The 25,829-nt window shown below is 35.2% G+C and overlaps 3 protein-coding genes across 3 annotated transcripts; 1 reads left to right on the top strand and 2 right to left on the bottom strand.

Annotated features, from left to right (window-relative positions):
- The first annotated feature begins 5,142 nt into the window (after nucleotides 1-5,142).
- LOC111464404 (DNA ligase 1-like) lies at nucleotides 5,143-12,549 on the top strand. The gene is made up of 4 exons (XM_023108602.1): nucleotides 5,143-5,494; nucleotides 5,776-6,739; nucleotides 10,241-11,246; nucleotides 11,375-12,549. The coding sequence occupies exons 2-4, from the start codon at nucleotides 6,662-6,664 to the stop codon at nucleotides 11,929-11,931; spliced, it is 1,641 nt and encodes a 546-aa protein (XP_022964370.1). The 5' UTR covers nucleotides 5,143-5,494; nucleotides 5,776-6,661; the 3' UTR covers nucleotides 11,932-12,549.
- A 493-nt stretch (nucleotides 12,550-13,042) lies between these two features.
- LOC111464405 (protein ECERIFERUM 26-like) lies at nucleotides 13,043-16,194 on the bottom strand. Its single transcript, XM_023108603.1, has 2 exons — nucleotides 15,692-16,194; nucleotides 13,043-14,079 (listed from the first exon to the last, which is right to left on the bottom strand). The coding sequence occupies exons 1-2, from the start codon at nucleotides 16,127-16,129 to the stop codon at nucleotides 13,192-13,194; spliced, it is 1,326 nt and encodes a 441-aa protein (XP_022964371.1). The 5' UTR covers nucleotides 16,130-16,194; the 3' UTR covers nucleotides 13,043-13,191.
- Nucleotides 16,195-22,389: 6,195 nt separating this feature from the next.
- On the bottom strand, nucleotides 22,390-24,197 carry LOC111464407 (chaperone protein dnaJ 20, chloroplastic-like). Its single transcript, XM_023108604.1, has 2 exons — nucleotides 23,580-24,197; nucleotides 22,390-22,824 (listed from the first exon to the last, which is right to left on the bottom strand). Exons 1-2 carry the CDS (start codon nucleotides 24,039-24,041, stop codon nucleotides 22,666-22,668), a joined length of 621 nt encoding a protein of 206 aa, XP_022964372.1. The 5' UTR covers nucleotides 24,042-24,197; the 3' UTR covers nucleotides 22,390-22,665.
- Between the last annotated feature and the right edge of the window lie 1,632 nt (nucleotides 24,198-25,829).

Below are 25,829 nucleotides of genomic sequence, written 5' to 3'. Positions count from 1 at the left end.
TTTTTTTTTTTTTTTTTTTTACTTTTATTATTATTATTATTATTATCATCATTATCGTGGTTTCGGCTGTAGAGGATCGAAGGATCCACAGCTGTTGTTCATGTTGTAGAAAAAAAAAATAGATATTAAGTTATATTGGAAAATAATATTTTGTAATTTTGATAAGAAAAAAAAGGGGAAGAGAGAGAAGGTGTGGGGTCCACTAGAATGGGTGTGGATCTCAGCCGTTCGATTTCTTGTAATCACAGATCAGAAATGATGATATCAAAATTTCCATTTTCCATCAATATTATTCTTTTTTTGTTCTTTTTTATTTATTTTTAATTACTAATTTACCAAATAATTTAATAAATTTTAAAAATATCTAATACTTTCTTATAACATATAAATAATTAATTTAAATTAAATTCTATAAATTTTTATTTTAGGTCCACTTAATTTGTGAATTAAAAAAAAAAGAATATGTTTAGAGGCAAATTTAGTTTTAATCTTAAAAATAATTATTATTATTAAATATTTTTAAATTCAATAATTAAATAAATGTATGAATTTTAAAATAAGTTAAAATATATTAATTTTATTTTAACCAATTTTAGGAATTTTCAAGATTGATTATTCAACCTCAAAAGATAATAAAAAATTTATATTGACAAAAAGGATCTACATTTCACGTTGACATGTTTATATTTTATTGCCATATAGACTATAAGTTGTGAGTCAATTTTGCACTGATACACAACGAGCGCCGGTCTAACTAGCCAGAGAATAGAGGTTCATCCACCAAGCTACGGTTCATTACCTCCTTAGAACTCAAGGGCACAGTTGTACTACCCGACTTGAACAAACATCGAGTAATTTATTTTACGACAAAATTATGGTATGAGTAATAGTTTATTGTCGTACATTTTTGCTGGTCGAAATATATTTTAATATATAGTTTAATTTTAAAGTACAATATTGTGTTTTTTACGGAAGAGTTTAAAAGTACTATGTTGATTTAAGGTTGGCTTCAAGAACCAATGTGTCACGTGAAGTTTAGGCAGCCCTTGTGAATGAATTACCAAAATTATTCCTTACATTAAATGCATAATGGAAAGAGTTCATATTTATATGTATAATTTACAATCAATAATTATTTAATGAACATGTTAATTTTATAAAATAACTTCATAAAAAAAAAAAAAAAAAAAAGTCGTCATAATTCCGATCGGTGTAGAGGGATCCGAGGTTGTTGTTCGTGAGCTGCTGCGACAGTCGGGTTACTGTGCCTTGTGAACCAAACACCCCCAATTTGTAACGTTATATTTATTCTAAGAGAAACCTAGATTATGTTCGGGGGCTAGGATTAACGTTTGTAATTTATAATATAGTTTTATGAGTTAATTATGATACATAATAATGAGCTAAAATGATTACGTTGGATTATGGTGCCTTTGCTCCAAAGCTAAGGCATTTAAACTTAGGGGAGAAATTTCTTTTGTGACGTGGACATCAATCCTTCGTAAAGTTGACTAATTAATACATATTTCATTAAGATTAAAGATACATACTGTCGGATGAAAGTCACACATCGACTAATTTAGAGAATGATCATGAGTTTATAGTAAATGAATACTATCTTTATTGATATGAGACTTTTTGGGAAGTCCCGAGAATTTATACTTAAAATGGACAATATCGTAGTATTATTTTTTACAATTACATAATAAATAAATATTAAAAGGTTTCAGGGGCAAAATAGTCCTTGCACACCACTGGCTTTCTCTCTCTAGGATTCCCTTTTTGCCCCCACCGACACTTTTTCTCTCTCTCTTGCCTTTCCAAATTATAAATTATAAATTTAGTCTCCTTTCGTTTTAAAGGTTAAAAATGACAATTCTTCAATCTTACTACTAGCCGATATTGTCCGTTTTAGCTCGTTACATAACGTTATTTGCCGCACAATTTTTATTTTTTAATAAATAGCCTTCTACATCTTTATAAGAAAATTTTCGTTTCTCTCTCCAAGCAATATGAGATCTCACAATCCACCTGAGGGTCAGCGTCCTTGCTAGCACACTGCTATCTAATATTGTCCGTTTTTGTCCATTATGCACCACCGTCAGCCTCACGACAGAGAGTTTTCCACACCCTTATACCGAATATTTCGTTCTCATCTCCAACCAATCGTAAAAATTGACCGTTTTGACGACTATTTTGAGTTATTAAAGATAATGGACTATTTTTAGAAATTTTATAAAAAAAAAAAAAAAATTTAAGTTTTAAAATTAATGGAATGAATTTTATTTTTTTTAATTACGGAAAGTATTATAAATAAATATATTTTATTTTGAATGATAAACGTTAATCTACATAATTAATGAGTAACTTATATATTACTTTATTATAATCATGGTAATAAGTTACTATTTATTTATTTATTATTTAAAAAATTGACATTTGGAATATACTTTGAGATTTTATTATTATTATTATTATTATTATTTTCTTTTATTTGCTTGTTTGAGATATGTCCTTATGCTCGGCCCACATCTGGCTAATATTTGGGCCGAGCCTTGAATTTACTCTCGATATCCAGCCCATTTACAGGGTTGAGGCCCATTGCGGAATGGTTAAACGGTCTTCCAAAGCCCAAGTTTGGCCCAATGAAAATTGAGAATAATAATTTAGATGTTTATAATTATTCAATTTGATTATTGTAATAATTATTTGTATAATTTTATTAAAATGAAAATTACATTAAAATTTAGTTATTTAAATTTACTTAATAAAAATAAATAAATTATTTAAAATTCACTAATATATAAAAAATGGTTGAAAGTAAACTATATAAATATTATTTATTTACATGAAATTATGATAATATTACCGGTAGGGATGGCTACCTACTGGAGCTTCGACCAACTGCCATTGGTCAATTCCGCTTTGGGGCCATTGGGTAAGGAAAGAGAGTTTGTCTTATTATTACCTACAAGATCAAAGTGTTTACGAGAAAGCAGAGCCCGGGAAATGAGGATGCCCGTTATAAAGTTGTTTAACGCTTACCTTCTTTATAGAAAGGCAGACAAAATTTCTATATTACAAGTTTGATTTTTTTTAAATCGGGAGCAACCAAAGCTAACTTGCCAAAATTGATCCGCCTATAGCCGAATCTAAATTGAAAACGAAAAATCTAGAGATTACTCCAGATATGGTATATTAGACCAAAATCTAAGGGACTACTTTTAGATACGACACGTTACGTCGTGTAAATGAAGCTAAAAAACATGCAAAACTCTTAAGGATCTAGTACTGAAAAACCGTTTGAACTCTAAAAACGTTACATTGATTGATTTTGGTAACCCTAAAATTTGTGATGTGCCTCCTGATGGGTCCCAATTACCCTCGACTAAGCAAACTTATTAAAGCTTAGTAGAGCATAAACTTTATTTAGGCATGGAGTGTTACGGTTGTACATTTTCAACCGTAAGACGTCATGATCTTGATACGCTCGTGACAAAGTTCTCTTTCGCCAACCGAACACAACTCATGTGGAATCTAAGTTTGTTCGGCTACACACGCCACTCAATCGTCTACGACTCTAGCCAACTTGCCTCGTTTCTAGGCCAAGTCTTGACCTTGCATTTACTTTATGTCAAGGTTTCCTATTTGCAACATCACATCTCATCCTGTCGTCATCTTGTCATCTAGGTTCCCAACAACATGACCTCATATCGTGATGTTATTCCAAATCCTAAGATGTCATTGACCATCATAACTTACTCGAACATGCCTATTGAGAATCAACCCTATGAGTCAACTATACCGTCGGAACATCCCGAACATCCATCTATCTGAGTTATATCAGGGCATGAACCCTCTCATGTCCACATCGAGTCATTTGTGGGTATTGTACCAAATAATGTGTGCAAATATCAACCTTTAACTCATCGGTTGTGGCATAATGTCAACACACCTATACTATTTGACACTATACTCGAAAAATCTGTTTCCGAAGGAAGACACCCAAAACACTCGTCTTGTTACGTTCCTCCACGTTGTACGTATTTGCCACACGGCAGCTCATTTGGCTGCATGGCCTAAAGCGGAGGAGAGCTGACATCTCGCCTCCTCTATACATACATACATACATATATATATATATATATATATATATATATATATATATATATATATATATATATATATATAAAATTATGACTCTAACTTAAGTAAGTTTAACTAAATCATTTATTTTTCTAACAATTTGCCACACTTATTTTCTGTCTGACTAAAATATGAGAGCTGATATAGTAAGTCCACGTCAGCATTAATTTTACTCTCTTGAAAGTTATCTATTTTAGCGGTCTCCGCTTTTATTTGTATTTTATTTAATTTATAACATTAAATATTATATTTATTTAAGTTTTTATCATTTTAAAATTTTAAATCTTAATCCAATAAAATCATATTACTTTTTTTATTTTTTTCATTATTTTTTTAATTTATATTTTTATTTTTAAGAACCCATTAAAAAGTAATTATGTAATTTATTTAATTTCATCATAATTTTTATCACATTTTTTAGAATTTAAATGTTTGAAAATAAATAAATAGACGTTTACAAACGTTTGAAATATACATTTTTGTGACGTTTTATAAGATTATTGAGATAAGGTCCAGATGGGATATTACTACACCCGACCCAATTTATGTTCTTACCTTTATTGTTGTATTTTTTACGTCATTATTAGATCATTTGTTCTTCGGGATTGATGTAACCTTTTAATGTTTATAGATTAATTAGTGAATCCTATGCTCGAGAGAAACTAGTTTTTTAAAAATTTAGGGACTAAATTTATAGTTTGGTTCTCGACTCGACATTTTTTTAGTTCAACAATACGTTCTTTTATTGAAGATATGAGGTTTAGAGTATTGAAACCGAGTTAATCTCTACCTAACGTTTGTAGTTTTTGAGTTCAACACGTGACGTTTATAGTTTTTTGAGTTCGACGACACGAGAAGGTGAGGGGAAAAATGGTGGTAAAACCCTATTTTACCCCTCGCTCTCCCACACTTGCGTGTGCCCTCCAATCACCCAAAAATATTAATTAAAAAAAAAAAGAAAAAAGAAAAAAGAGAGAGATAAAAACTCGTAATGAGTAAGAAGAAGGGAGTTTTGAGGCATTCTCAAATCGTTTCTCATATTTTTCTTCAGAATAGTTGGGGGAACTCAGAGAGACGGGAATACACCCAAAGAGAAAACGAAGAACACAGTAGAAGAAACCCCCAATTTGTACACTTAATACACTGAAATCTCTTCACACAGAAGAAGAAGAGGAAGAACAAGAAGAAGAAGAGATAATCTAGAGCTTCAAACTGCTATTTTTCTTGGAAATTTTGATTGTTTTTTGTCTCCCTTTTCTGTGCCTTCTGTTTCTGGTTAATCTCTGTTTGAGCGAGATTCGAGAGAGAGATCTTGTCCTTCTACATTGCCAACTCTGTAGCGGACAAGGTAATCTCATTACCCAATTTTCAAATCACTTTCTTTCATCGAAACACTTGATTTTCCTCCTTGGAATTTGTTCGTCATCGGGTTGAATCGAGCTGCTTCTACCCTTTTCATCGATACCCTGTAATTGCATACGTATTGTTTTTCAGGGGTTTTTATTCTTTCTGTATATTTCTTTGTTTTTGAAAAGGATTTCTTCCGATTCTCGTTTCGTTTTGTTTTGAGGAATCAAAATTAGGGTTTTGCTACTGGCTATGTGCTCATGTATTCGGTGGATTTTCTAGGGTTTTGACGGATCGTAACTGGGTGGCTCTCCAATTTATCGGTTTCGCACTAATTAGGGTTTGGTACCGACTATGGATTGAAAGTATGATTATGACTGGGTCATCGCGCTTTCTCTTGAATGGGCTGGAGCTCCGATCTTTCCTGGGATTCGGGTTTTAGTCTGTACTTCGCCGAGGCCGCGATTCTGTTACTGTAACGTACCACTAGAATGAAGTGAACTTTGCTGCTCTGATCATGGAAGAGGATTGCACATTATAGACTTGTTTTTGGCAGTGAACAGTTTCAACCCAATCAATTTCTTGGATTGCAAGGGATTTTCAATACAGTTTTAGGTTTTTCATCTCTAATTAGGAGGTTCTGTTGGTTTAAAGAGGAGCTAATAATTCGCCCCCGGAGGAAAATCAAGAGACCATTGCTTTGAATCATCGACATTTTCCACGAGCCGAACGGGAGAGCTAATTTGTGCTAAATTTGTTGCTTAGGAGTTATTTTTATCTGCGTTTCAGTTGATTTCGCCCTTTCGTATTTAGGATTTCTCTGATATCTGGGAACTTGGTTAGAATTCATTTAGTCAAGTGGCAGAGTTGGCTCTTGTTATTTTTGAGAATTTGGAAATATCTCTTGGCCTGTACTTATTATTCCTGTACTCGTGTTTATAGTGTTTATAAGTGGGAGAGTTCTCTGAGGTTTGGAAATTGCAATTTCTGGATTGACTAAGAAGCATATGGAGGAATATTGATGCTGGAAATGAATGCGAGGACATGGTGCATGGACAGCAGCTTAGTTTCTTGTTCGTTCCCTTTTCGGAACAGTGCTTCTGGAAGGTAGTTACAGCATTTTCGCCCGTGGAGAGAGCTCTTGTTTTTTGTCTAGATACTCTGTGCAATGTCGCGCTGTTTTCCATTTCCGCCACCAGGATATGAGAAGAAATCTAGGGCAGAGGATGCGGACCTACTAAAAAAGGTTTATAACTTTCCTCGTCTTCTAATACATATAATATACATTATAGTACTCTAATGACATATTTGGTGGAGCATCCTACTATAACTTCATTTGCGAGGTTCATTGGGTATTATTTCACACTAATCATCAAGGTTTAAATGACTGTACTTGTTTGGCATTTAGATGAATCAAATGATCCCTTTATTTTCTTTAAGAATTACTGGTTTTATAAACTGCTAGATTCATTGTCGCTTCTTGATAGCCGAGTATTATTCTGCATGAAGATTCCTCGCGTCCCACGTAAAATGAACAATTATTATGTTGTGAGATTAAAAGCATGGATGTTAGTGAATCTTGAGTTAACTGTGTATGCCATTGGCTTTTTTTTTTATAGATTTGAGCCATTAGATGTTTTACGAGTAGGCTCTCTGCTAGTCATTTTCCTTCTTATATTTTGTTTTGTTTGTTTGTATCTGTTCTTCTTTTGGGGTGTTCTTGTGTGACTTGAGAATCTAAAAGATACTTCTGCCACATTCACATGTTTCTTCGGATGAATGATAGCTGTGGATCGCTATATATGCTTCTCACTTTTCTAGTGTTACAATGATGAAAGTGTTTCCTGATATTGTTGAGCAGTTGACCATGTATTTGAAAATATTATCTTGTTTTTGGTTCTCTGTTGGATGTAGACTTTTGTTGTCTTGATCGATGTTTCTGGTTTTTCTTCTGAATGGTATTTTTGGGAAAATGCTCTTCTACTTTGACATATATTTATACATGTTATTTGGCATTTGGCATTTCAAGTACTTCAAGTATTTCAAGTGTGGGGTGTGACCAGATCTTTCAGCTTTGAATCATGGCACTGGATGCCTCATTATATCAGTGATCCAAAAATTTCCCAATAATTTTTCTTAGCGTTTTTTTTTGTTGGGGAGCTGTTTAAATGGGAGAGTTTTTTCTTCCATCTCTTTCAGCAGCATAAGCTTGAGACACAAGATTTCTTCCGTGTCTTCTATGGGAAGTTTCAATTTCTTCAGAAGGAATCTTAATGATAGTAAAACTTAAGATTTGATTCCTCGTCGGTCCGATTTCACTGGGATTCTATTTATTTTTTGATTTGTTGGTCTTTCGAATTCTTTGGGAATTTTCACTTATTAATCTCCCTTCCAGATCTTAAGCTTACATTTTCCATGTGTAGAGGACTTCCCTTTTGTTAACTATATTGTATGGAATAAGGATAAAGTCCCCATATGGTTGTTTGGTTGGTGACTTGATAGAAGACCAATTCCATTTTCGGTATGCACATTCAAATGACAACCATAAGGCCCTCATGTGAAGCTAGCATGAGAAAAGAAATAGTGTATAACCAAACCAAACACTAGTTTCAAATGAGAATCCTAAGGTCCTCAAAGCATTCTATTGGAAGTTACAAATGAAGCTTGAATATAGAATATGATATGGAATATTGAATGTCATGCACAACTCAATTGCAAATCTGACTATTTTAATCGAGCTAGATGGCTTTTTGTGTGAAGGGAGAAGGATGAATCACTGTGGGAAGAATTTAGAGATTGAGAGAGATAGGGGCATGAAATGAGAAGTAAAAAAATGAAAGCATGGGCAGAGCATGAGTGGTGAGTGAGATGAAGTTGAGCCTTGCTTTTGGAGAAGTTATCGAAATGACGAGATGAGGATGATGCCTTCATATTTTTACTAACCCTGAAAAGGCTGACTTTGTTTGGGGTAGAGGAAGGTTTCGCCAACAGTTTATAATTTTTCTGCCCTCTCTAACGAAACTTAAACCTGCCTGATTCGTAGACCCAAATTTTTAATGTACATCCACACATAAATTATCCTTATTGTTTCCCTTTTTTATTGTATTCGTGCCTGCATATCTTCACGATGTTAGGGCTGTGTTAATGTCAAGGACGTTAATTTTAATGACTGCAAATTTTCAATGCATTCCTTCCTGTCATTGATAACAGCCATATTTGCATAATTAGATTATGTTTTTGCAATGAGCTGTTTTCTGTAACAGCATGTTTTCTTCTTGTATTTCTTCTTTAAACACCGATGAACTGATTGGGGAGTATATATTTTACAAACTGATGGATGTACAGATTGAGTATTGTTTTGATTTCTTATCTCTAATGTTTTGTGGAGATGTATAGGCGGACATGGGTTGTCTTTGGAGCTTTGGGTGGTAGGAAGGAACTGGAGACATGGGTTGTACGTAGGCACACCTTTTGTTTTTCTCCTCCCAGTGTTAATCCTCTGGTATTCTAGAATTGAAGTTTTACTTTCTAATTCAGAGTTCATATTCCTTTAGATTACAGTCTTTAGAACTGCAAAAGTTTTACTGGACTTTGTGGATTGGTTTATGAGATCTGCTTCGAACTCTTATTCGTAACAAACTTTTGAGCACGCGCCTTTGTGGGTGCCATACTGTATAAACTTGAGATTTAGGGAGACTTCACTTTGAAATTTGAACAGGTGAAGGGGTTGACAGTTTTATTTGATCCTTGTCAAGTGCCAACTCAATGAATTAGACAAGATCCAAGCAAGTTACACTTCCATTTTCTTTTCCCTTAATGGAAATCTTTGTTAGAGATGCAGAAAATCAAAAACCTTTTGGCCCTTAGTTGTCACTTGTCTACCCCTAAAAATTTATGTTCCATGGTGCAACCCTTGTTGCATGCAGGGCAAGAACGCTGTGAAAGAAGAGATAGATATGGCTTTGGGAGCTTTTGTACATAATCGGTGCCAATTAAGACAGAGGGTTGTAGGGAATTAGACTACCGATAGAGTCGAAATAGAGAACTTAATTTTGTTTGGATCTTTTTTTTTTTTTTTTTGTCACTATAGCGTGGGCTCTATCCAAAGAACCATCTGAAGTATAAAGAGCACTTCTCTAGTAAGCTGACATTGAATTCCATCTTATTCGCTTGAGGTCATATTTGCTAACGGTAATCCCGTGCCAGAATGCTTCCATTTCCTTGACAAATCTCTATCCTCATTTTGATCCTTGTTTCAAGCTTCCAAAGACTCGCCTCCGCTTTGTTCCATGTTTTTTGGAGTCTTCACATGTTTTCATGTTTTTGTTTCGCAATTCTTGCACTATAAGCGTCGATCTAAAACATTCAACTTATCTCTTGAGCTTCATGCATGGTTTTAGGCCTTCATGAGATTCAAAGGATTTGTTGGAAGCACAACACATTTGATTGATTTTTGTGAAATTGTGAGAGATGATTTGTGTAGCTCAAACAACATCTACGTCTCTCTTGTGCACTGGTTCATAACTACTCTGGTGATGTGGTGGGTTGATGTTCGACGATTTCCTCGTAATCTTTACTTTTTTCTTTCTTGACAATATCTTGTAGCACCTTTTCGTTTAATTATAGACGTGCATATTAGTTTCTATTTGTCCTGTTTCGATTCCAGGTTAAAACAATGCGTGCTGTGTTTTCGCTTGTTTCGAAATTATATTACTCTAATATTCATTCTTTTCTTTCTGATTTGCAGGAGAAGAGCAAAGAGAAAAAACATAAAAAGGAGAAAAAGGAGAAGGAGAAGAAAGAGGGTAAAGAAAAAAGAGATAAGGATAAAAGTGAGGAGAAACGCCGGGAAAAGAAAGACAAAAAGAAAGATCGTGACAAAAAGAAGGAAAGGGATAAGGAGAAGGAGAAAGCACCACATGCCTTGGAGGACAGTAGACCTTCTGGGAAAATCAAGAGTCAAAATGGAGAGGAAGTTGTTAGAATCAAACATAATAGTATCCAAGAGGAGAAGCATTCTGGGAAACTTGATTCTTACGTCGGAAATAAGATTAGTCAGAATACTGTTCTTCCTAAGGAGACGAAGAACTCGAAGTTGGTGCCGGAGGTGGGGAGGAGAATCGAGGACAGTGGAACTGCAAAGGTCGAGAAACTTGCTGTTGCACAACCGAAAAGGGATGATGGAGTGGCCACACAGGTGGCTAGGAGTTCTGAGATCTTGCTTGAAGGTAATAAGGAACATATCAAGAACAAGACAATTGATCAAGGAAAATACAACGGTCAAGGAATTAGGCACGATGAAAGATTCAGTGGAGATTCTACGGTCCCAAGTTTCACTGCAACTACGATTACGACTGCGAATGCAACCGTTGAATCAGCGGAGAAAATTGCGGAGAGAAGGAAAGAAACAAATGATAAAATCAGACCGAAAGAAGGCGAAGAAAAACGAGGGAGCAAGCACAAGGATAAAGATAAAGAGAAAAAAGGACGATCAAACGATAAAGCGACCGATAAAGAGAAGAAGAAAGAAAAGAAGTCGAAGGAGAAGAAGGAGAAGAAGGCGAAGCAGAAAGAGGAGGAAGAGAAGAATGCAGTGGTAGATAAAACAAAAGAGATCACTAAGGATAACCTCATAGGTAGGCATTCTACAAACACAGATACATCACAACTTCCTGACGGCAATATTGGTGCTGCAGTTGAAGAAAATCTAGTTAAGAAACGGAAAGCGTTTGAGCCTAATGGAGTCTTGCACGGTGAGTTTATTCGTATAAACGAACGAACCACGTAATTATTTGGCAATGGATCTGTTTATTTAAAGTTGTTGTAGTTTATACTGTTGGCTTTTTTAGCTCTCAAAATAGTTTTCTTAATTTTCTTTCAGCAATTGACAACAGATCCAGTAAGTTGTTGAGGCCAGCTTCTCATCCATTGAAGGAAAACGGAAGGATACTCGAACCGTGCTTGGCTTCCCCCTTGCCTCCTTCGGAGAGACAGACCGTGGCAGCAAATGACGTTATTTTGGTTAGTAAAGAACGGAAGATAAATGGCATTATTGAAGCACACCACCCGCCCGCCTCTCTGAAACACAAGACGGGCGGACAGGATGATCATCCTCAACTTCAACTTCAACTTCAACCTCAACTTCAACTTCAACTTCAACCTCAACTTCAACTTCAACTTCAACCTCAACCTACTGCAATACATAAAAAATCACCCCATCCAGATTCCAAGTTCTTGAGCGTGGTATATTCAGTTCCGAAAATGGAGGAATTGTTGGAATCTGATAACCAAGATTGGTTATTTACCAGTAATACTTCCCAAGCGATGAAGCCCGAGTTGGAAGCTTCAGAAGCCAAGGAAATGCCGCAGGTATGGGCCGAGGCGATGCAGATAGAACCACCTGATGTTTATGCTCTGCCTTATGTTATTCCCTACTGATGGTCTCACATGATTGGGCATTTTTTACCAACTTGACTTGACTTGACTCGACTCGGTGTCGACCCACGTTGGAATCGTGTTGGGGTTGTGGTTCACCAACAGCCAGCTAGGTATGGAGTTTTTCGATTACTCAACTACATTCACATTCTTGCTTGGTTCTGGCAGCTGGCTGGCTGGTTCGATGGGGCTGGACAATGGGAGTTCGATCATCTTCCTATCAAATTGTTGATTGGAACAACAGCAGCTGTGGAATGCTCTTGTTGATCATTGAGGGGTGCGTGCGGGGTGTCACAATCGCCTTTTTCTTGGACAAGCATGACGGTGACACAGGACGGCCAGGTACGGGAGGTGGTTTTTGGGTTAGGACATTAAATAACTAATTCATTGAAATGAGAAAATTCATAAAGGTAGCTCTGGGAGGTGTTTTTTCCTGCAGAGAGAGAGAGAGAGAGAGAGAGAGAGAGAGAGAGAGGGAGAGAGAGAAGTGTGAGCTTGTGGTATTTTATTTATAATTTGGTTGGAGCTGAAAAAAGCACTTTCTAATTGAGAATGTGAAAGGAATTAGATGTGGTCTTTACAACTCCACAATTTTGATTTGTATCATACAACTCAACTTTTACTTACACAAATGTAAGATAGAGGGAAAAAAAGGAAAAGTAGTGCTAATTCGTTCATCCCCATCACCCTCCTTCCCTTCAGTTTTCATTCCTACTTGTTTGTTGCTCGTAAGATAAACAAAGACGGTTGCTTTTCAACCACGAGCAAGCAGGGTGGAGGATCTAAACCTCTAATCTCTTGGTCGAGGCATATGCCTAAGCTCGTAGACCAATGTTTAGGTACCTCTCTACCTGTTCGTCGAGAACTTATGGTTTAAACTAGTAAAAGCTCTTCTCCTACCAAGTATGTCGAGCAGGGTTGGTGGTTGGCTTTTTGATCTTGATCTCGGATGTCCTCCCACTAAGTATGTCGAGCGGGATTAGTGGTTGGTGGTTGGTTTTTTTTATCTTGATTTCGGATGTCCTTATCCCACTAAGTATGTCGAGCGGGTTGGTGGTCGGTTTTCCGATCTTGGATCTCGTGGAGATTTTCTCTTATATAATTGAAATTGATATTTCCAAGCCCTTAAAAATACACCAATTCATAAAGTCAACACTCATAACTTGTACATAAACATACGTGAAAGAAGCACCACTATTCTTTCACCCCTATTATAATGGTGGTGACCCTTTCTTATCTTTGGCATATAAAGACCTTAAGTTTCTATACGACCATTCCATTGGCCATCAACTCAGCCTTCAGCTCCGCCACTTCATTCTCCGGCAGAATTACAGTCACCAACCTCCCTTTGCCGCCGCTGTCGTCGCCCGACCCGGGAACCACCACCACCGCACCACTGTCGCCAACGCCATGCAGGGTGTAGTACACATATTTGGGCCTCTCAGAATTCAATTCCATCCCATCTCCATACAAATCAGCTTCATCCCATTTCACAAATGTCAAATTCGCTCCATAAACAATGAAATCACTCACTCCATCATCCCTTTCCACAGCCTCTTCAATTAGCTTATTTTCTTCCTCCCCTGCGTTATCCACCAGAAGCTCAGCCAGCTCCCTCCGATCAGCGGCGGAGATTGCGGTGTTGGTGAATTTGACCGTGGTGATCTTTTGGGCGTTCCCAGTCATCTTCCCCTTTGGTTTAATAGGGTTGAGTTTACAGAGAGTCACCGTCGTGGGTTCGGAGCCTCGCCGGAGCTTGGCTATGGACTGCCAAAGGACTGCGGAGATGGATTCGAAAGGTGGGGTTAGGTGAGGCATCTGGGTCTGTAATTTAGCCAACTGGGTCGCGTTTAATTCGAAGGAAAATGATTCCATTTTGCAGTTGTTGGTCGGAATCCAATGTTCGCCGACTGGGTCGACTAGTCGGATGGAAAGTGGAGGCTTGGCGGCAGCGGAGAGTGGAGGTTTCGGCGAAGAAATTTTTGTGATCGTGTCAACGGCGAGTGGCGGAGGTGGAGTGACGGCGGAGGGGGCGCCGCCGAAGAGGAGGTCGGTGAGAGCGTTCATGAAAACGGCGGCGGAGAAGGCGTCGCTAAGGATGTGGGACCAGCTCAGCCCAATTGAGAAGCCTTTACACTTGAACCTCGTCACCTATAAATTAAGTTAAATTAACGAAATAAATAAATAAAAATAATTTAAATCAGCTGATTACAACATGTCTTAATAAAATAATTAATATTTTGTACACTAAATAAATCCTCGTACTCACCCTTGTATTTATATTTTTAAACAAATACATAAATAAATAAAACTTAGAAAATAATATATATATATATATATATATAAGAAGGCTACTTATCTCCCAACTAGAAACCCATCATTATTTACTACTACAACTAATGGAAATAAATTATTCCCATTTCTTATAAAAGCTTCTAATAATTTATGATATATATATATATAGATAGATATATTTGTCTCAATCACACTCTTGATGGAAGTGGACGTGTGATTGTGCGGTACTCACTTTCCAACGACAAGTGAGTTAAGCCAATTCGTTTTTGCGTCGTCTACGGCCAAGTAACGTATGCTCGAGCCTCTGGCCTCAGTTTTAAGATAAGGTTTTAAAAAATGAGAACAGAGAGATTTTTGAAAGAGACGTTATATAAGTAAATAAGGAAGCAATAGAGAAACAACAAAGCCCAGTGTTAATAGATATTGACTTTCCCTCGTATTCCTACCTTGGGTTTAAAATTTTTAAAAATAATATTTTGGTTTTTTTTGAATTATATTGCTATAAGATTTTTTAAATCATATTGCTATATGATTTTTTAAAAATAATTTTATTTATTTATGTATTTTATGTTCATGGACTAATTAGACACAGGTTTCAATCTTAGGACCAAAGAAAGTTAGCTTAATAAACCGACCCACCAACCAAAAACAATACAGTTCAAGATTTTATATTCTAATTTTATACATCAAATAAGTAAATAAATAATAACATTTCTCGAGCAAGAAGTTAAATGTTCCAACTCGAAAAAAGTTGTTCCACTAAAAAAATTATGTCTAGATGCGTGAAAGATCAACTTCACACAGCGGGATGCTTGGTTTTAATATAAGAGAAAATAACGTTTTTGTTACATGCTACACGTACATCATATGCATTAATTTTGATAACGAAAATCATAAAATTAAAACAAATATAATACTTTATGTTATTTATTTTTATGAATATGATATTTTTGTTACCATTTTCTTTAATTTAACGAAACAAAATATATATAATAATAATAATAATAATTTGAACTTTTAATATGAACAAAAAAAAAAAAAAAAAAATATATATATATATATATATATATATATATATATATATATACTAACGTAACAACTCAACTTACTAGTGATAGATATTGTCTGCTTTGGCTCTTTACTATAAATAATGATTCATTCAACTTACTACTGACAGATATTGTCTGCTTTGGCCCTTTACTATAAATAATGATTCATTTTTCTCATAGAGACGGATGAATTCACCTAAAAGATTTGGAGGTCTAAATTCTCGAACTCGGTGAATCAAAAAGTTTGGAAGTATGAATTTTAACGATATCTTTATATAATTTTTTTTTATAAAAAATAACTTGAAAAGATTGTTTAAAGCAACCGTCAGTATTATAGTTATTAAATATAGTGCAGAAACGACAGAATAAACTCATTAAATTCATTTTAAAATAAACGATATCTGAATCGAACCACGAACCTGCATATAAATGAGCGGCGAAAACTGCAATTCCGGTCCGATAATCTGCTGCGGAACCAGCATTTTCAGAGACGAACAATCCTCTCCGGTCGTTTCTAGCCATTCCGCCACCGTCATACGGCACTCCGCTTCAATAAACCTAGCGCCGCAGTCATTACACTTTATGAACGGCCGGCCGGAATCCGCCAGACGGAGACGGCCGCAGGTGACGTAGTACTCGTTGAACAAAGAGAACGTCGCCGACTTAATCTGCGGTACCGTCAGCGACCGGCTGGCCTCGGAATCGAAGAAGTAGATTCCGTGGATGTAATGGAGCTTCATCGCCAAATCGAGGCCGGATAAGTGATAGGCGTTGTCGGAACCGATCGAGTAGCCAGGGCCGACGGAAGAGACGAGGAAACTGTGGACGAGGCTCTGTTCATTTTCGCCGGAAACCATGGCGGAAGGAGGAGGGATTTGTTTGACGGAGGAGAAAGTGGGGAGAAAATTGGGGTTTAAAGAGGGGACGAAGAAGGGTTTGAGCGGGTGAGGGATTTTAATGGCATTTAATTACGTGTCGGCTGCTTAGTGGCTGTTATTTTCAATTAGCTAGTTGTTACCTGTCGGAATAACATTACTCAATCCCTAACTTAATAAAATACATAATCATCCATTAAGCACTAACTCAGAAAAGGCATATATTATCCCTCACCCAACTCGTTTTAATGTCGTCTTGAATTAAAAATTAACAAAATTATATTTAAATATTATTTTTTCCAATAAAATTAGAATTTAATCCTTACCCGTCTTATAATTTAATAAAATTTAAAACTTTAAAAATAATATTTATAGTTCGATAAAAAAAATCGAAGTTTTAGCGACAAGTCTAATATTTAAAAATAAATGGGTTAAATTTCAATTTTCTTGAAATTATAAGCCCCTTTTGTAATTTTTTTTTGGACCCAATAAAAAATAATAATAATAAAAATAAAAACATTTTAAATATTATAAAAAAAATATAATAAGAATAATAATAACAAATGCATTTTGGTCATAAACTTGTGTCATCTCTATATTTAGCCCACATATTATATGAATTTATTATTTAATTCTATTAAAAGAATGTCGTATTAATAGACATTCAAACTTAGCTTATAAAATATTAAATTTAAAATTTTCCATATTTAACCAAATTAATTAATTATTATTATTTTTTAAATCAGCTTCCATCTGATGAAGGATGAATTAAATAAAAATCAGTGTTATGGAAAGAGGAGAAGGTGAAATAATTAATGCAATTTTCTTTTTTGCTTTGATATTTAATGCAAAATTTATTATTGTTTCCTGCTCAATAAATCTAATTATAATTATAATTATAGACGAATTTATTAACTATACATTATTTTAAAATATATTTTTTAATTTAATCACCTGACAATGCTCGAGTCTAGTCGAGTCGATCATTGTAGACCTTGACAACATGTTGATCTGTCAAAGTGGCAAACTGGTGCACCACGATGTTGGATGCAAATAAGATATCGTTTCTTAATTTTGTTTTTTTTTCAGAATTTGGTTAATAATTCTTCTTTTTTTTTTTTTTTTTAATAAATGTGAAAATGAAAGAAATTGATTTTTGCCAAAATCCAAATGGGGGTAATGCACGTGAGCTCCACGTGACAATGATTATCAACTTGTTTTCACACCAGTTTTAATATTTAATTTAGCACGAATAATTGAGTTGTAACCAGGGTTTCTAGCCTTTCTCCTGCAAATTAGGTAAGAGATGAAACTGTTTGAATTGAATTAAAATACTAACAATCTAGGATTTACTAGTTTGTTACCAAATCTATGATTTGAAGGGTTTGTTATCCAATCATAGATTTGGAATGTAATCTTCATTATACACATCTATAAATACATGAGGTCATGACCCATATAGGTCATTGTGCCATTCAATCTAACAACCACTAGCTAGAAGAATGCAAACAGGTGCCCCTTGAGAGGTCGAGTTGTAGTAGATTGGGGTTTAGCCCAAATTCCTCCCTTCTCTGTTGCCCACGATCTGATCTTTTTGTTTTGGCCCAAATTTATTCGATGTTTGACTCGTAACATTAGCTCTCACTCTCGAGATTCATGATTCATGGTTAAACTTGTTCTTAAAGGTTGACCGTATGAAACCCAGTTTGAGAGTAATCATTTTGAATCGTCTCTTCTTAGGACGATATCTATTGGGCCTTATTGAATTATTTTTCATAGGCTTAAATGCTTCGAGATAGGCCTTAAATTATCTTCAAGATTGTCCGACAAATCTCGTAGGGATAGATTTAAGATTCCTCCAAAGATGAATGTCAATTTATTCGAAGCTAATTTTAGTGTTCCACGGTGAATCTTAGATTATCTTTAAAATTAACCATCAAACCCTGTAGGCTTCCTCTCCCGTGCCCGAAGTCAACCATAGAGTTAGTCTCGGCCTTAAAGACAAGGCCGAGGAGCGGAAGCCCAAAATTACTCTTTTCTCTTTGTCTCATGGCTCGACCTTTTTGTTTCGGCCCAAATTTTGTTACGTAAAGATTTTTGTGATTAGTTTTACCATTATTAAAAAAAATTGAAATCATTATTTTTTAACTTTTCTAGTAGAAAGCCTTTATTAAGATTTGGTTATAGTTTGTGTTTATATGTGACATTTAATAAATAATTTAATGGCATTTATTATTATTATTATTATTATTATTATTATTATTATTATTATTATTATTATTATAATTACTATTTTTGAATAAATAGTAAATTATAACACTATCCATAGACTTTCTATCTCTAATTCGGCTAAAATCTAGGGTTTCATGATGAGGAAATAATGGAGATTTTTAGAAGAAAAAAAATGTTTTTTTTTTATAAATATTTTACTGTGATAATCTTAGCCACGTAGGAAATTATTTATTAACAAATTATTTTTAAAATTAAAAGCAAAATTATGTCCTTAAAAATTGATTATTTTGAAAAAATATTATATTAATAATAATAAAACGTAATGAATTTATTTTTAAGCAACATATAATTTTAATTATAGAAGAGCGTTAATTCATTCTCGTACACTCCACCAACTTTCGGAGCGCCATAAAAGACGACTCTAATTTGTCTGTAACTTATAAGAGAAGCATGTTCAATATCCACGTGATACCTACAAAATGCCGACTAATCTATACCATTGTTGGGAAAAACAAGTAAGAACCAAGAATACGTATAAAGAACGGTACTACGAGAGGCCAAAGAAGAGAAGTTAGGGAAGATTTAATGCAAACTTTACTCACATTTATGATGAACTTTATGGTTGAATAGTGTCCAAGACACGATCAACTCGATAGGTCTAAATAATAGTTATTTAATTATATTACTTTAAAACGTCGATACAGATCTCGTGAATAAATTTATATTTTTTTAAAACTAATTCATAATTTTGGTTTATCTCGTAATAGAGCTTGAAAAGACGATTCCAATATGTCTATAATTATAGATGTTCGTGGGTTGGGTCGGGATCGTGTTTGGACATTTTTTAGACCAAACCCATTATTTGAGTTGTAAGATTCCACGAGAATGCAACGAAGGCAATAATGATTTTTACTGTATCCAACTTATTATGTACAATGAATTAATGTCACGCATAAATTACCTTATTATTTTAAATACGTTTAAAAATTATCATAGTTTATAATCATTTCAAATATATACAATATTTTTTTTAAATATTATTGATTTACCGACGAAATAAGAGTTTAATTAAAACATATATTGTAACCACCTGATGCCACTTTTAGTCAATATAGTTCGATTTGACCCTTTATATATCGCCGTCAATCTCATAATTTTAAAACACGTTTGTTAGAGAAGTTTTCACACCTTTATAAAGAATGTTTCGTTCCGCTCTCCAACCGATTGTGAGATCTCACATCAATTAAAGAAGGGAATGAAACCTTAGAAGAGTGTAGAAACCTCTCATTAGTAGGCACGTTTTAAAATCATAAGGTTGATGATGATATGTAACGGATTAAAACGGACAATATATACTAGCAGTGAATTTTGGTTGTTACAAGAATCAGACACTGAGCGGTGTGCCAGCGAGGACGCTGACTACCAACGGGGTGGAACCCACGTTTATTATAAGGGTGTGGAAACCTCGCTCAATAAAAGCAACGAAGATACGTGTTGGATGATGGAAGTCCCACATCGACTAATTTAGAGTGTGATCATGGGTTTATAAGTGAGGAATACTAACTCTATTGGTATGAGGCCTTTTGGGGAAGCCCAAAGCAAAGCCATGAGAGCTTATGCTCAAAGTGGACAATATCATACCATTGTGGAGAGTCGTGTTCGTTTAACATGGTATCAGAGCCATGCACTAAACTTAGTCGTGCCAATAGATTGGTAAATCCTCAAATCCTCAAATATCGAACAAAGAACTCTTAAAGAAAAGGAGCTAAGCCCCTCCTCGAAGGCCGTCAAAAATGACTAAGACTCCAAAGGAGTCGAGTCTCGATTAAGGGGAGGCGCACTTTGTTCGAGGGGAGGTGTTGGATGATGGAAGTCCCACATCGACTAATTTAGGGTGTGAGATCATGGGTTTATAAGTGAGGAATACTAACTCTATTGGTATGAGGCCTTTTGGGGAAGCCCAAAGCAAAGCCATGAGAGCTTATGCTCAAAGTGGACAATATCATACCATTGTGGAGAGTCGTGTTCGTTTAACATGGTATCAGAGCCATGCACTAAACTTAGTCGTGCCAATAGATTGGTAAATCCTCAAATCCTCAAATATCGAACAAAGAACTCTTAAAGAAAAGGAGCTAAGCCCCTCCTCGAAGGCCGTCAAAAATGACTAAGACTCCAAAGGAGTCGAGTCTCGATTAAGGGGAGGCGCACTTTGTTCGAGGGGAGGTGTTGGATGATGGAAGTCCCACATCGACTAATTTAGGGTGTGAGATCATAGGTTTATAAGTGAGGAATACTAACTCCATCGGTATGAGGCCTTTTGGGGAAGCCCAAAGCAAAGCCATGAGAGCTTATGCTCAAAATAAATGGAGAATATCATACCATTGTGGAGAGTCGTGTTCGTCTAATGAGCTAAGAGAATAATATATATGTTGGTTCCCTAAAAAGAAAATGAATGAAAAAGGTTATAATTGGGAAGTAAGGCAGTAGTATTGTTGCTGTTGTTTTGGGTAGCCCATAGATCCACCGCATGCTACTCGCACTCCAAAACACGACAACCCCACGCAAAACGCCAATAAGCTGTGCGGCTGTGGCCTCACCTTGCTGCGGCCCAAATCCAATGCGCGTTGCGACAAACACGCCTACCACGCAACCCCCCGCCTCCGGTGGAGCTTGGAGGACATGGATTTCTGTATTTTCTGTGTACTTCTAGATCTTCTCTTTTTAAAAAAAAAAACAAAAAATCAATTTTTTAAAATTCAATTATTATTATTATTATTATTATTTTGTTGGTTTGCTTCCTAAATTTGGTGGGTTGCCAATTAAATTTGATTAATCCACAAAATATCTATTAAATTATAATTTCAACTAAAATTATTTTGTTTTTGCCTAAATTTTAGTATGTATTTTGTCATTTACTAATGATAATAATTCTTTTTGTACCATAACCTACCGTAAGATAAAATATTTTTAGCTTGGAAGCAACAAGAATACTCTATTAGTGCATTCTCATAAGAGTTGGAGCGATTTCCGTTTTAAACACTTGAAGCCAAAAATATTCTATTATGTTAACAAAATATATATATCTATTATAATCCATTTGGTAACTCTTTATTTTCAACATATCTTACAAAAATTAAGCTTATTAACTAATAGACGAACACGACTCTCCATATAATATTGTCCATTTTGAGTATAGGCTCTCATGCTTTGCTTTGGGCTTCCCCAAAAGGCCTCATACCAATGGAGTTAGTATTCCTCACTTATAAACTCATGATCATTCTCTTATAAACCCATGATCATTCCCTAAATTATTAGCCGATGTGGGACTTCCATCATCTAACATTAACCATACAAGATACCAGATATTAAATACCAAAAGAGAACGAACCCGTAAAATAAACACTGAGGATATGAAGAACATAGAGGGTCACATCAGCCCAATAACTTAGAACTGTCCTATTGGAAAGGTGGCTCATGTGGTGGTTGGTTTTCCAACCCAGCTTGGGTGGGTTGCACCATGAAAATGACCTTCAATAATGAACATAAATTACACATATCTGCTACCACCCACCTGCTATTGGTCCCCTTTCTCACACTCGGCTCACTCTTAGTGGGTTACATCGCTTTCTCGAACCCTCCATTATTGAGTATTGTCCTAAGATTTTTCTCGACTATTCTGACAAGATAACGGTATATTTTTATGACATTTGATTGTCATGGTAACAACGTGACCTTCTATATTTGGTTGATGTGGTAAACTTCTCGTTTTCCTTTTACGGGTGAGTCCAACTATTCTACTGAGACATTTGGTTCGTAAGAAGACTTGTAGGATATTAAATCTTAGAAAAGTGGTCGATCATTGTGGGAAACCCATGGTGTTCAAAACTAAAAATGAAAGGCTGGAACATAATCTAACCATGGTTGGAGTGGAAAACAAGAACAGAGATCACTGGTTTAACAAGATTGTGTGTTATCAAGCAAGGAATGATCAAGTAAACACTGATAGATTATTCTGAGATCAGTTTAGAAACTCAAAGTACTCGAGAAATTTTAATTTCCATATATATATACATTGAATACTAGTTTGCTAGTGATTTACATTCCCTATGAAAAACTTCCCAATTTTTGGGCTCTAAACAATTTGGGTTTCATAGTGGAAGTAGAAGTTCTAGTACTCAGTAGGCTGTGTATAAAGAGTGCTAATTAAGCTCTTGAATCCAGCTATTGTATATTGTATCAGCTATGTGCAGGAAGGTTGAAAGTTTTAGAGCAAGGGAGAAACCAAATTACATGTCGTCGTCGTCGTCGTTAAGCTCGTCCCTTTGCCTGCGCATTCGAGCTCCCCACGACATGCTTGCTCCTGAATCTTTGTTCATGCTTCTTCTCCTCAAGCCTGATAGCTGATCCTGCCAACGGCTCTTCCACCCACTTTTCACTTCCATTTCCTGAGTAATTCAAGGAAAGAATCAGACAAGTGCATATTTAATTTAGGAAATTCTGATATAGAAACTACGAGAATTGATATCTGCCATATGATTATATCCAGGAATCATAATTTTGTCTTGATTATCCCTGTTTTGAAACACTTGAGTCATTTGAATTAAGAACAGATTATTTTAAGAAACGATGGTGAAGTAAAGAATTTTAACGCTAAAACGTCTTGTGTGACTTTGGCATTTTGAAAAGTATAATAGAAGCATGCGGCAAGCTTAAGCAACTAGCAAGTGAGACAGAGGATAGAATCAAAAGATCCTAAAATTATGGTTAATCAATTGCTAAAATAAATTCCTCAAAGAACATTTGTATATCGTCAATATACCTCTGTAGTTTGTAAATTATGTTTCAACTAATAGTTTTTTTTTTTTTTAAAGAAATACCAGATTATGTTCTTCATCTAATTACCTATACAAAAACAAATCATAAGATTTTTGCAGCCGCAATCCCTACGCCGATTCATGTACAAGCAGAACGCGTAGGATAAACAATTGAAAAGCTCGATTGAGAGGTTGCAGAAATCCAGGTTGAATCAACGAATAGGTCATAGAAATTAATTCAGGATCAGGACGCGAAATTGTTCGAATCAGGTCAAAAATCAACTCAATAAAACGAAATAATTTGCCATGAAATAAGGTAGAGAAGGCATCCGATTCCTAATTGATTCAGAAACCAAATTGACCTCAAAAATCGGCAAGAAATGTACCTCGTTGTTGCCACGTCTTCGAGAAGAGAAAGCAAGGTGAAGGCCTCCCAACATGTCTCTATCATACAAAGCTCTCATACTAGGATCAGACAACGTCTCGTACGCCTCCTGAACCTTGATGAACTTTCTGGTATACTCCTCGATCCTATCCGGCGGCGAGACGTCCGGATGATATTTCAGAGCCAACTGCTTGTACGCCTGCTTAATCTCCGCCATAGACCCCGACTCCGGTATTCCTAAAAGATCGTAGAAGCTAATCTCAACAGCGTCGGAGACAACCGCCTCGTCGACGACGGCTGCCTTCGCTCTGACGCAAAGAGAAGGAGTCCGTGTCGATTTCGGAAACAGAACCTGCGAATTTCCTACCGACGGAGAGGCTCTTCTCGGAGAGAAAATCGAAGGCATCGCCGGTACAAAGCAACGTGAATCAGTACCAGATAAAGCCAAACCGTAACCACGCATCTCTGTGATTTCTTCTTCCGATTATGTCACTGAAATCTTCCTCTGATGAACCTTCACCACTCGCTGGTTCGTCGACTGCGGAAGTAAGTACGGAATGAGCAAAAGCAGAAAAATTCCTGTGAATTTCTTGTCTGAATTGGCTTCCCCCGTTACGGTTTCAATGGGGTTCTTAGCTGACTTACATATATATATATATATATATAAATTAGGACGCCATTTATTATTTATTTATTTTTAAATTAAAAAAAAAACGTGAGGTGGGGATTAATTTCTTACTAATTTATAAAAAACACCTTTTAATTTGTCGTTTCTTTAAAATAAAAATATTCTTATTCTTACTTTTTTTTTTTTTTTTAAATTTCATAAATATTTTAAATTACATTTATTAAATATTTATTAAAAACTTGACATGACAGAGGCCTATAATATTGTATACTTCAATTTATTTTTATTTTTTATAGTTAATATAAAAAATCACCTGGTTCAGAGAATTTGGTCCTTTTTTTTTTTTTTTAATTTTGGTTTTATATTATTTTTTAAAAATTTAATTATTATTTTTGGTTTTATTTTTTTGGTACGGTAACAATTAGATGAACTTAAATGTTAATTAACCATGATAATCATTGATTTATGAGTATTTTATTATTTATTTAATTATTTTGGTTGTTATTATAAAAAAATTAATTTCAAGGGGCTTAATTTTGTGAGCCAAATCTATGGTAACCCACCCCAGGTTTCACAAGCCACTCACTGTATTTGAAACCAATGGTCTCATTTAATTAAATAAAACCAATGGTCTCATTTAATGAGCCAAGCTTTCTCAAAACTAATTTCATTCATTCCAGACCACTCAAATCGACCTAACCCGAATCATAGGAGTTGGGTTAATATTTTGGGTTGAATTGAGTTTATTTTTTTGAACCCGATTTGGTTCGATTTCGGATTTGGGTTCATGGGAAAAAAATGGTCAATGTGATGTCCACATTGGTTGGGAGAAGAACAAAACACCCTTCTTTGTAAGGGTGTGTAAATCTTCCCTACGAGACGCGTTTTAAAGTTTTGAGGGAAGCCCAAAAGGGAAAGTCGAAAGAGGACAATATTTGCTAGCGGTGGGCTTGGGCTGTTATAAATAGTATCAGAGCTAGACATCGGACGGTAGTCAGTCTTCTCACTGTTCCCTGAAGGGGGTAGACACGAGGCGGTGTGCCAGCAAAGACGCTGGGCCTCGATGAGGAGTGGATTTCGTGGCAGTCCTACATCAATTGGAGAAAAGAACAAGTGTCAGTGAGGACGCTAGACTCCGAAGGGAAGTGGATTGTGATGTTTTACCTTGATTGAGAAGGAGAACAAAACACCGTGTATTAGTAATTTACATGTTTTTTAAATTGCAGCGAACAAAATATCAAACCAATATATTAATGTAAGAAGAGAATAGTCGATTTGAATGTCAAAGAATCGGAGTTTAAGATTTATTTTAAATAAATTATTTGATTTAAGAGTATAATTATTGAAATGGAAATTTTGAAGATGGTAACAACTTCATTATTTTTCAATTTTATAATTATTTTATTGTAAATAAATTATTATTATTAATTTTTTTTTTATTATCAACTATTCAGAAATGAGTCTTGAAATTATGAATGGAACAGTTTTATTTATTTATTTATTTGTTATTATTATTATTATTATTTTCTGAAGTAATTTAAATAAATAGGATTATTATATTTTATATAGTAAAATAATAAATCATAAGATTGTGATCAATTTGTAAGCTATGGAGGTGTGACA

Source organism: Cucurbita moschata, unplaced genomic scaffold (assembly GCF_002738365.1).
Source record: "Cucurbita moschata cultivar Rifu unplaced genomic scaffold, Cmos_1.0 Cmo_Scf00030, whole genome shotgun sequence".
Taxonomy (NCBI): domain Eukaryota; kingdom Viridiplantae; phylum Streptophyta; class Magnoliopsida; order Cucurbitales; family Cucurbitaceae; genus Cucurbita; species Cucurbita moschata.
The sequence above is the reverse complement of the archived record's forward strand: the minus strand, read 5'-3'. Positions and strand labels throughout refer to the sequence as shown.

Bases quoted from the DNA above. Each gene is read 5' to 3' on its own strand.
- LOC111464404 (XM_023108602.1), top strand. From the start codon at position 6,662: ATGTCGCGCTGTTTTCCATTTCCGCCACCAGGATATGAGAAGAAATCT. The intron at 6,740-10,240 runs GTTTATAACTTT...TCTGATTTGCAG, and splicing joins ATGCGGACCTACTAAAAAAG to GAGAAGAGCAAAGAGAAAAA. The intron at 11,247-11,374 runs GTGAGTTTATTC...ATTTTCTTTCAG, and splicing joins GCCTAATGGAGTCTTGCACG to CAATTGACAACAGATCCAGT.
- LOC111464405 (XM_023108603.1), bottom strand. From the start codon at position 16,129: ATGGTTTCCGGCGAAAATGAACAGAGCCTCGTCCACAGTTTCCTCGTC. The intron at 14,080-15,691 runs GTTCGTGGTTCG...CTTAATTTATAG, and splicing joins CGCCGCTCATTTATATGCAG to GTGACGAGGTTCAAGTGTAA.
- LOC111464407 (XM_023108604.1), bottom strand. From the start codon at position 24,041: ATGCGTGGTTACGGTTTGGCTTTATCTGGTACTGATTCACGTTGCTTT. The intron at 22,825-23,579 runs GTACATTTCTTG...TGAATTACTCAG, and splicing joins GAAGACGTGGCAACAACGAG to GAAATGGAAGTGAAAAGTGG.